Source organism: Camarhynchus parvulus, chromosome 6 (genome assembly GCF_901933205.1).
Source record: "Camarhynchus parvulus chromosome 6, STF_HiC, whole genome shotgun sequence".
Classification (NCBI taxonomy): domain Eukaryota; kingdom Metazoa; phylum Chordata; class Aves; order Passeriformes; family Thraupidae; genus Camarhynchus; species Camarhynchus parvulus.
Genome location: NC_044576.1, coordinates 27,345,310 through 27,357,434, shown reverse-complemented (window position 1 = coordinate 27,357,434; position 12,125 = coordinate 27,345,310). Strand labels below are relative to the sequence as shown.

Below are 12,125 nucleotides of genomic sequence, written 5' to 3'. Positions count from 1 at the left end.
TTTTGGAGTTGTTAGCTCCAGACATGGAGTTAATATGACCATAATATTAACCATGTGCATGAGTTTGATAGAAAACCTGGTGCTGCCTTGAAGGAATTGTAAATTTCGGTTCAACTATCTAACTTGTGATGTAAGCCAAGGAAAGCAAATATAAAGTTTGAGTAAACCTTGTCTTCTAAAGCACTTGTCTGATGTTCAAAGAATTGATAGAAATGCTGAGCTTTGCACCTTGGCACTGCCATTGGTGTTTAATGAAGTCACATTAAAAACCTGAGAGTAATAATTGAGTTGAAGTGTAAAACTGATAAAAGCAAGGAAATCCTACAAGTACCACTGTGTATATTCACTGTTCCACTCCTTCCCTTCAAGCACATGCATCAAAGCAGGTCTTTGTGTGAGTTGAGTCAGAAGCTGTGTCAAGTTCTGCCTGGGCTGGAGGACTCAGTGTCTCAGTGCACAGCCAGCTTTTCACTTCTATTTGATCTTGGGCAAAAGTGAATTAATACTGGGACACCTAGTGTGGGTGAGACTCTGGTATGTTCCTTTTGCTTCCTGTATGTGCTGTCTGTAAATACAGGATGGCTGGGAGTGTGTGAGACCTATGGCCACCCTCTTTTTTTTTTTATGGAGTACAAGCAGGGGTGATCAACATCATCTCTTCTTCAGCTTAAGAATTCTGTCTTTTTCTTAGGCTGATGCTTTCCAGTCCAGTTTATCTTCTTTTAGTGTGTTTCATAACTTGTATGACTTGCTGCTCTGATTAATGTTGAATGTGGAATTGTAAGCAAATATATAAACCTGAAGCCAGAAGGAGTTTGAAATTCATCTCACATTAGATTATGTAAAATATCTGTTTTTTTGGATCTTTTTACCCCAATTTAGTCCAAATCTTTGTTTTGTTTCTCTACACAGCTGCTGTACAGTAGAGCTGCATTTTGTATCTTATATAAACCAGAACTTCTTTAGCAGGATCCTTTTTTTAAACAAACTCCAGTTGAAAACAGTTGTCTCTAGTACTTGAGCTTCCCTGTTTTGCAGTGTTACCTGGTGATGTAATGCTTAGTCTGAGAAAGCCATTTGTGACAGAGTTCTTGTGAAAGATTCCATGCAAAACACAGCTAAGCTGGGGATTAACTGGAAGCAATAGGAAAGTGTGTTTTGCTGATCACTGTGTTGACTAGCAGACAGTAGCTATGGAAAAAGTAGCCTTAGGAAAAAGAAACCAAAAACTTCACCCAACAAGTGAAGTAAAAAGGTGTAGTCAGTCTGTCCAGATTAGTCTAGGTAAAAGTATTATTAGGATTACAGTGAGCTAAAACAAACTATACAATTTCTCTTCAATTTTGTTTTTAGTCTTACTGTCATGTAAAATTCTTACCAAGACTTCTGATGCAATGACAAGTTGGCACTGACTTGGAAAAGCATTTTTTAGTTTGCTTGAGTAATGATTATTGTGTAATAAAGATGTGAAAAGTTCATGAAGAGAGGCATTTTGGGTTTTGCAACGAACAGCACAACTGTAAGAAGCTAGAAATGTTTTCATACCCCAGAATTATTCTTTAGCAGTCTTGTTGGGTTGTCGTTATATACATGGTAGCACATAAACTGTCTAACAGGTTCATCTCTTACCTGAGTGTAATAGGTTGGAAATTGAATTAAAATGGCAACTAATTCTAACAGTTGTCTGGCTGTTAATGGTTACTTTAATATCTCTGGCTTAGGAAAATGTCTGTAAAGATAATAGAAAGTACTTTATTTTTCTGTTGTGATTCATCTAAGATTGTGTTTCCAATGGAGTATTTTACAGCATGATAGCTAGAGGAGACAAAGAGACCTTTGTGGAGCAAACTGTTCAGGCAAGTTTTGTTCTTTCTAATAAATGCTGGGGCATTTGTGAAGGTGTTTTACATTGGGTTGCTGGTTGCTTCATATGTTTGTGACTTGTCAAGAAAACTACAAATCATTGTTATTCTGTTCAGTATTCTTCAGCCAATAAATCCTAGTTAAGTCTTTGAAATACAAAGTCCATCTCTGGTGTTAGACTGGATTATACTGCATCTCACATTAACTCTTGAATTTGCAGTTGAACTGGCTAAAGCACTTGTACTCTCTCTTTTTGTTGCTCAGGAACCTGCAAGAGGGAAGTGAGTCCATAACTGAACTGTGCAAATGGTGCTCATATGCAGCTTTTGCTTTTAGTGGGGTCTTCTGATGAGCATCAGAGCTTTATCATGAAAGTCTTTTGATTGTTGACATTTCAGTCATATGGCACTTCATTTCATGGATGCATGAATGGAAATGTAAGGCAGCATAAAAAATCTCTTCAGCAGAGCCTTTAGTCTGTACTGCAGTGATTGGGAAAAGAACCAACCTGTTATTGCGCTATAACTGATAAATGTGCTTTTGGTAAAGTTATGGATTTATCTTTGCTTCATGAGCTTCAGTAGCTGCTTACATGAAGACAGGTGCTTCCAAGATGGGATTCTTGAGTGTAATGAACCATGTATAAAAATCAATCTGTGGATTGGAATTTAATATTATGTATTCTTTAATGTGAATGAGTAGGAGGCAGAGTAGTTTAAGTGGTGGCATATATATTGATCCTGAGTTGGCATGTACACTAGATTCCTTTTTAAAAATCATAATTATTGTTGAATAAGAGATTCCAAGGGTTAAATATAAAACTGCTATCTCAGGATAGGTTTAGGGCATTGCTGATCCTTATAAGAATTTTTGAAAATCATGTCAGAAAAAAAGTGTGTCTTGAAACACTGCACAGTATTACTGAATAAAAGGCAGTCCATGCTTGCATGTGAGCTAAATGTTAGATTCCATTCCAGCAGAAGAGCTGAAGTCTCAGCTCACCTCCAGGTTGTTGCTAAGATGGGAACTACTTGCACTCAGTGCTTTTACAGGTCAAGACACAGAACACTGTAAAACATAGTGGATGTTTTATTTGTAGCTGAGTCCAGTCCATGGGTGTTGAGAGGTTTACCTGGTTGCTGAGAGCTTTACCTGGTAGTTGGAGGGCTGGAGTAATGGGAGAGTTATTTACAATGTGACTTGAGGTGAAAATGTGAATCTTTAAAATAGCTGTAAAATGCACATAACTTCCTCTTGCAAATTCAGATAACTGCATTTTAATTTGCTATTGGGTGGTACTGAAAAAAAGTCAGTATTTTCTTTGCTGTTAAAATTTTATGACGATAATGCTTTTCATTGAAAAAAAAAAAAAGTCTGTCTTCCAGACCTCTCAGTTCTAGATTTAACTGGTACTTTGGAGTTTTTTAGTAGCCTTTTGGTGTGTGTATCTTGGCTTTTTAACCTTTATTATTTTATAATTGGATAATCTTTGAAAGATTGTACAGCTAAGTTAAAAGTATTTATTCTTTCAGGTATCACGTGTATCAATGAACAGGCCTCTTGATTGGAGGGCTGTTAGAAAGCCAGAGTACTAAAAGTGAACAGTTCCTGATATCTCTTTAGACCAGCTACAGTTTCAGGTGCTTCAGTGCTCTACTTTGGTTTCTGAAGTATTGCAGGTGAACAAACAGGGCAGTCATTGTGAAAGCATTACATTTCTACCTGGTTGAGCTGGGGTGTAGAATTTTCTGTTAGTCTAGTACTGGGCTATGCAGAGAGAAACCCCACAACTTTCTATATCTGTAGGCAGGCTGTATGTCTGCTTTCCCAAATTCAGCTTTGCCAAAACTGGAGTGATTCATAGATGTCTGCACCTTCAGTATCAAAATGGAGCTATTTTTACCTTTCTTGCTCTCACAACATTGGGATCAGCCAGCAAACAAAAATCTCTGTAAACCCATGAACAGGCATTTTTGGTTGAATTGGAGAGAAGGATGCAGAAGAGCAGAGCTGTTTGTAAAATCAGTTGGAATGTGTTACAGGGAGCAGTAACAGTGCCTGGGACAGACAGCTGGTTATTTCAGCTATGTGTTGCTGCCCACTCTTCTGGAGTGGTACTAGGGAAAAGAAGTCATTATTAGCTCTCACTGGGGAGCCTGAGAATGTTAAGAATAAACCCCTTTTCTAGCTATCTCCTTAAGAAACTCTCTGAAGGACAAGCATCCCTTCTCCTGGTTGCTGCCACTGGACACTAAACCTGAACTGCAGAGTGAACTGAACCAAAATGGAAGGGTAGTGAGTGTTACAGAGCATTTGAGGAGACTACTGCTTAAGGATGTTTGCTTGGATTTTTATGATGAATTTTCAGTGGAACTGATCTTCAGAATGTGCCATCTTGGAAAAGAAAATAAAGTGGAACAGCAGGAATTTTGTGAGTTATCATCCAGTTCTTGAGAAAGAACCAGGAAGTACAGATCACAAATTACAGCATGAACAGAATTGCTCTGAAGCAATTTCAAGGGCCTTATTTTCTAGGTAGGTTTTTCCTGTAATATGTGGACTTTGTTTAGAGGTGTGCAGTGATTCCTTAGCAAGTTTACAGTACACAGTGCAGTGACAAAGCAGCTCTGAGTCCTGAGGTGACATCAGAATAAGAGCAGTAAGGACTTCTGGGATCTTGGGCTGCTTGTGTTGGTGTCACCAGGTTTTTCTGCCATTGAGCTGCTTGCCAGGCAATGTCATGGTACTTAGGACAGTGCTGAGTGTTGGAGTGACTGCTGGAGCACTGCATCACTCCTTTCCTTGTCCCCCACCTGCTCTCTTAAATGCATCACAGCTCTATGGCACCTCTGAGTGTTTTTGAGACTTTAGTCCATTACTACAGGAAATTTGAGTACTGCTGTGACTGATGTGAAATGGAAAGAGGAAAGCTACCTTGTACTTCTGTTTAAAAGTGAGCTTAGTTCATATCCTATAAAACCTGTCTGGATGCTTTTTAAATATCCAGTGGTAAACAGCAAATATGGTCTGAGCTGGAGTGAGAAATGCATTTTCACAATTTTGTGGATTGCATGTGTATTTTTTGGAGAGTAGATGATTCCAGAGCATAGCCTGGAGTGGAAAACATCTGCCCAAAGATGATGCAAAACCCTTTATTGTTGAAAGGAACTAAAAGAATTGACTGCTACTGGTTATTATATTATGTAATGTGTAGTTGAATGTATCTGGTGTCCAGTAAACTGCATTTGCTGTATTAAGTTTTTATTACTCCCCTTTCAGAAGGTTTTCTGCCTCAGAGTCACTTAGCTCAATGCTCTTCACTTTCATTTCAAGCCTGAGTTGAACAAGGTTTTGTATATGCACACACTTGTGTGTGAAGCATTATTCCTTCCTGCCCTTTTTTGCCCCTCTCTCTGCAGTATTTTTATGCATTGAGGTGTAAATATATTTTTTTTCTCTTGAAGCAGTGATTTTTGTTTCTCAGGACCTTGACCTTAAGTTTGCTTACAGAACCACCCCAGGCACACATTTCTGTCATTCTTTAATCTGTTTGTTGTAAAGAACCCCATTGTGATAGTTACTAGGTGACAAGGCACACTTTCTTTTATTCCCTTGTTTTTAGTGAAGTCTTCTAGGCAGCCACACCTCACTGAAGGTTTCCTATAGTTATCATTTAATGTGTTTCTTTAGCTGTCATCTCACTTGTGTTTTGAAATTGGCTGAAACAAAGTATTTTTCCTCTTTCTTAAATATTTACAACATAGGTATTGAGAGTTTGGGTCAAATTCTGCCCATTTTATGAAATTGAATTTCAGCATTAGTAGTGCATCTGCTTAAGAAAGGCCTTTGTAGTCAGGGATTTAAAAGAATCACGTTTACATTCAATAGGAAGATTGAAAAGACAAGCAGTTTGAAATGGCATAATATTGAATTAAAACAGACCAGAACGTTGCCTGTATTCATTGGATAGCAGGCTGGAGCTGGGAAAAGTGGTGTTCCTAATCAGAATTAGCAGTACTGCCATGGTAGGAAGGATTTTCAATCAGTACAGTGGATAACCAGCCAAGGGACGAGGGTGCCAACAGCTTCCTTAGAAAGTTAGGAGTGTAAGCAGAGGAAAGAGGAGGACTGAGTGCTACAGAAACTGCTTTTCTCTGTGCCAGTGGATGGACTCTGAAGTGAGAATTTGCTGTTACAGCATGAGCTTCTCTGGACTGCTGCTGAAGGCAGCTACAGGAAATTTTTTTCTTTCTTTTGTTGGCATGTTACAGGAATGTGTATTGAGATTTTTGATGTTCTCCCAGGATAATCAATATTTATACTGTGTCAGATACTTCCTTGAAGAGCTTAATTGACTCCTTGTCATATTTGTTCTTATGATTTGATTAGCAGTTAATAGAAGACGTTTCTGTTGTGTAACAGAAAGTGAAATAAAAAATTGCTGTTTCCTGAGTCTTTGTATTATTCACTGCCATACCTGGGAGACATTTGTATTCAAAAGCTGGTGTGCTGTTCACGTGCTCCTTTGGCAGGCTCTCTGCTCCCTGCCTCTGATTCCAGTCAGCTGTGCTATCAGCAGTTTAGCAGTTAAGCACATCTTAGTTGAAGTAGTGTGATAAATGGCTGTAACCCTTGCCAGTACCAGCCTTAAGTGTTGTGTGTCCTCTGCCGGCTATTTAACTACTTACTCATTTGAGATGTTACATTGGAACTTGGAGATCATCTGTGCTGGGGTAGATTTAAACTTAGTTTTGTGAGTAATGATGAAAAGTATGTATGCTCTCTGCATCTTTGAAGGACATGTCTGTGATGAGAAAAAACACTGGCTGTTTGAAGAAAAGGCAGCTTTGGTTTTGAAGGGTACAACTTGCTTGTATTCTGATTTGTAGGGAGGTGTTTTGCAAACGTGGCTGAGCTGTGCTCCTGTTCCTCATTCCTGCTGCTCTCATCACCAGCATCTGAACTGATGTAATTCCACTTGCATGGCTTTGTGTCCCTGCACTGGGGGAGAGCACAGCCAGCTGCCTCCTCTGCTGAGGAACAGGAGCACTGGGAGGATGTGTGGAGTGTCAGACTAATTGTGAGCTGTAAAACAGAGGACAGCTGGTCAGACCAGTTACACGAGTCCTGTCACAGCTGCAGAAAGTGTCACAGGGCAGTGACAGAGCTTTTCTCATGCTGCCCTAGATGGATGGCAGTCATTCATGGTATGTGGGCAGGCAGGCTTGGGCTGGGCCACTCTGGGTGCTGCTTTGAGAAGTTCAGCGGAAGGGACTTACACTTCAGAGTGAGACAAACATCACATTTCTCCCTGCTGTCAAGGTAATGGTCAGGCCTAAGGAAGGAGCAGAGTACGTGGTTGAAGGTAGAAGCTTTGCAGAACAATGCAAGAACCCAGCACTTTGCTGTCACTCAATGCACTGTGCTTGTTTGATGTTTAAGCATATCATTACATAAGCCAGTTCACTTGCTTCAGTCAAGATTTACGTTTCTGATTGTTTTTGATGCCTTCTGAAGACATCATAAGAGGCACTAAACTATTTTGTTTCCTTAATGCAGTATGCATAACCTTAGTACATCCCTGATTTTGAAAAAGTAATTTTAGTAGGGTAATACAAGACGGATATTAAACCTGATAAGGCATGGACCTCCTATCAGGTGGTGTCCAAATACTATCTAGAGCTTGATGGATTTTGTATTTGATGTGAAACAGTCAAATATTAGCATGTTTCATCTCAACTGGCTGCTACTAGACTGATTCTTCTGTCACACAAAATGTTTTGCTTACAAACCATGAGCCTTTTCTCTAGTGACATCTCTGCAGTTTTCTGTCTCTGGCAGTATATAGGAAGTAGCTGTTATATTCAGTTGCCTGAGGTAGGCAGAATAAACTTTGAATATTCAGGAGGTATTTGAATGGCAGTGTGAACTTGCATTGACAGCTGCTCCACATGAGTTCTTTGTCTGCCCGTTTCTGGTGTGAAAATAAACTGTGATCCTGTGATCAATTATTTAATTTCTGTTTAAGAGTTAGTAATTAGAAGGTAAAAGCTAATATTATTCATTGACAGTAGGGAGGAAAAAATCTATGTATGTCATACATAGGTTCAGATAGGTGCAGGTAGATTTGGGCAGATAAGGCTAAATCCAGTGTATTGGAATCATAAAGACTGTGAACTTAATGTGGTAAATTATATTCTAGGTACCACTGAAAATTAAAGTACAACTTCAGGGAACACTAAATCATCATAATTTACTTTCCATGCTTTAACTGATTTGTATAGTCATTACTCAGATTCCTCATGTGTTTGATATAAAACCTGCACTTTATTTATGATTAATAATAACTAAGTTATTTGGAATGGAGTCAGTGGCTCTTTTTTTCTCTGTGACTGGGTTGTGCAAATAATTGTATTTCTGATTCCATGTAGATTAGTCTTTGTAATGGTAATTCACAGTATTATTTACAGAAGGAAGTAACACAATAAAAAGAAAACTGAGTGACCTTCCTAATGTGCTCTTTAACAGGGCTGTATTTTTCACTTGTTACTTCCATATGGAGATAAATACCCTCCAGCTTGCTGACTGGAAATTTTATGTGTAACAACCAACACGGGAGTTCATGTATCCAATTTTACCACTCCCTTTCTTGTGGTAAAGGTGAACTGCACCAGCTGGGCAGTCACAAGCACGTTTGAGGCAGTGGTACATCAAACAACTGCACATTTTGGGATGCTCTGTAGTACTTCAGAAGTACCTTAAGAAAGGCTTAAACGAGGTAGAAAACCCCCTCTGATCATTGCAGAGAAAGCATCATCCAGAACTTTGACTAGAGTAACTACTAGAGAAAAAACCAGTTCCTCAGCTTTATGCTAATACAGTATCTTTTACAGCTGAGTGTGAAGTGGATTATAAACTTCTTTTGACAAGAGGGAACAGATACTAGAAGGTGAATTTTTCTTCTTTCTTAACTGCATAATTGGCAAATTATCTTGTGATTATTGATTGTTTAAAGTGCACTAGTCTGAAAGCATTGGTTTTTAACAGCATTTTAATTAAGTAGGAACTAATGTGTTCTGCGACTATCAAATTAAATACTTTTTCTTGCAGTTATGTTCACTTTTACTTTCACATTGAGACTGTCAGTTGGGTTTGTTTTGTTTGAGAATAATAGTACATTGTGAACTTCCATTACTAGCAGAAGTTATCAAAGGGTGGATGGGTTCCAAAAGAGCATTTGTTCGGACTGCACAAACCAAGCAGTGAGATTTGCTGGTTCCAGTGTTGACCTGAACATAAATCTTTTGAAGCAAAGGGTAATCAGGGATTTTATTAATACCAGAGAAGATCTGTTTGTAGAATGGGGAATCGTTGTCACATTATACAGACTCTCTCATTCCCCATCTCTGTCCTCATTTGTACCTCTCCCTTACCAGTTGTGTTCTGGGTCCTGCTGATTTCTACTGCGTTAGAGGCTGTAGCATTGGGGACTTTTTTTGCTTGGAAACCAAAAAAGGAAAAGTTGTTTGCTTATTGCTTAAAAAATGTGTGATTCTCATTTGCTGATTTGTGGCTCTTGTCCAGTTGTGATATGTTCCCTTCCATACTCTCAGCTGAATGCTCAGTTTTCCATGTGCTTCCCCCTTGTTGATTGAATGCCAGTTGTAGCCCAGCTGTAGGTTTCAGGTGCTTGTGGGAGGTGTTTTGGGGGATGCTGTTTCCTGGTAGAAAGAGCTGGGCTGGAGCTGCTTTTTGTGCCTAACGGTGAAAGGTGACAGTGGTAGAAATCGGTGACAGGCCTAATGGGGTTCATAAACCCCTCTTTCAACAATGTGAGCCTCAGTAGGAAGTGTTGGTTAATAGGGCAGCACTCTGAGGGAGTGGAGCGAAGCCAAACAGCACAAAGGGGTTTCCTTCCAGGCTGAGGCAAAGGGAGGAGCATGGAGCAAATACCTGAGGGGCTCAGATGGCCTGGCTGTGTAAGGGAGAGCTGAACGAGTCAGAAAGCAAGGATGGAAACGAGTTTCATGTGGCAAGTAAGCACTTCCTTTGAGATAGCTCTAGGAATAGCAGAGTTGAATTTATAAATGAAAAGTTTGCCTTGTTTATAAATAGCCTAAATTATCCAATGTAGGAGGATAGGGTTGCATATAAAGGTTAGGACTGCTGTAATGAATTTCTCCTAATAGAAATAAGGGCTTCCTGTGCTTGCTAAAAATGCCAGTAGTCTTCTCAGATACTGGCCCATCTGGGATTCCTGAAAAAGTATTCTAAGTCAAAAAGTATTATAGCCAGGCTCTTCCGTAATTATTCTGGCTATTTGGTTCTCACTGTGGTGTCCTCCTAGAGAGCTTCTACTGAGCTTTTCAAGTCCTTGCTCTGCAAGCTACTGTTTGAGAGAGCAGATCTGCCACAGACCATCTGTGCTCTTCCAAAGGGGATTTGAGTTGCTTGAAAAGAGATGGGAAAAGAGAATCTCACCCCCATCCTCCCCTAGCCCCTTCCCTTAGTTTCCTGGGTACAGATGCTTTTTGCTGTATGGATGCTCAGTGAGGACATGACTGAGGAAATTGGGTATTCTGGCTGGACCAGGGAGTTACCCTATGTTGTAAAAATGAGTAAGTCAAGACATGTTGTTGCTTTCAAATCATCTATAGGGAAGTGAAAGCTTTAAGACCCTGGATGCTTAATCTTTTTGGGTTATTTATTGTCATGAAGTATTTTTTAGAAGTGATTACTTGGAATTTTTGTGGATTTAAATGGTAGAATTATTAATTCTAAGAAGTTCTGCTTTTTTATTGTCTTGGCATTTACTGTCTCTCTGCTTCCTGTTTACTATGCCTCATTTCTCACCTTCTATTAGAAAAACTTGTATTGGAGCATTTACTTAAAGGTTGGGCTGAAAGATCAACAAACTCTGTAAAACATGTACCTAAATACTTTTTCACTTTGAATTTTACTTTCTAGTAGCCTTTATTCCCTCTATCTCAGTCTCTTTTGATATTGTATATAATATGTTGTAATATGAATTCTCCATCTAGATTTGCAAAGGAAGATTATGGAGGAACATTTGCCAGAAATGCAGAGCACACTGGAGCCAGTCAATCTGTCAGATGATGCCTCTTGCAAGTCCCCAGATAATGAGAAGGCTGATAAAACACCTGGAGTGGAGGAATGCCCAAGCATCAGTTGCACTGGGGGTGATGCTGGTGTCTTGGAGAGGGAGTTGAGTTCCTTGCCCCTGGATCAGGATGCAGCAGCTGTTGGCACCAGCAGCAGTGGGGCCCCAGCAGAAGGACAGCAGCAGTGCGGAGGGACAGACTCCTCTGCCAGTGCCTACTGTGAAACAAAGGCAGATGGCTCCACAAAACCAGAACATCTACCTAGTGAAGAACTTGAACAACATGATCCAAAAACTAACCAGACAGAACAATCATTAATGGAAATATTGCAGGATCTAAGGGAGGAGTCTGACTTTGTGAAAAAATCAGGTGATAAAATCTATTCAGAAAGTCCTTATGACACAGACTGCACAAAGAAACTTATTTCCACAATACATCAGACTTCCTCACAGGAGGATTTGCTAAAGGAAATAGAGTCTGAACTCTTATCCACAGATTTTTCAAAAGAACCAAAGCTCCCCAACGGTGTGCAGAAGGGTGAACATGCCTTGGCTGTGTTTGAAAAATGTGTACAAGATAAATACCTACAGCAAGAACAAACTATTACAAAGTGAGTATTTGAGTATGTGCTTCAAAGTTGGAGGTGTGTGCTGAACAATTTTGTCTGCACGTTGTGTGCACCTGCATACAACATTTTGGTATGAAGCAAGTTGTCTTGAGTTGGTATGGGGATAGTTAATGAAATTTTTTAAAATTGTTTTATGCAAGGAATAGTTTTTACTTGTGGAATGTACTTGTAAATAAAATTGTGTGCTTAGATGTCTGAATTCTTGCAGGATTTGGCAGGATCTGAATAGCCAACTGTGTCATTGAATAGCTTGCCAATGTCTAGAATTACTTAAATACTGCAGCAGTAATGGTGATGTAAAAATAGTCCAGGATTCATTCAGTCCATATGTGTCTGTGCAGAAATGAATCTTTGAAAGTACTAACTCCCACAATGGGCATTTTATTTATGTTCAGAATTGCTTGTTTCTTTTTCTAGTAGTATACAATCTCCTGCTGTCATCTAGCAAAGTTGTTAATCAGATGAGAGTATTGTTTGATTTGGAAGTGCCATATATAGATAAAGTACTCTGC

The 12,125-nt window shown here is 39.4% G+C and overlaps 1 protein-coding gene across 2 annotated transcripts in view; it reads left to right on the top strand.

Annotated features, from left to right (window-relative positions):
- CCDC186 (coiled-coil domain containing 186) overlaps positions 1 to 12,125 on the top strand; it is a 35,442-nt gene that overhangs the window by 2,840 nt on the left and 20,477 nt on the right. For both annotated transcript variants that reach the window (XM_030951143.1, XM_030951144.1), the window contains exon 2: positions 10,905 to 11,595. In XM_030951143.1, coding sequence (XP_030807003.1) covers positions 10,922 to 11,595 — 674 coding nt within the window. In that variant the 5' untranslated portion in view covers positions 10,905 to 10,921. The remainder of the gene's footprint in view (positions 1 to 10,904; positions 11,596 to 12,125) is intronic.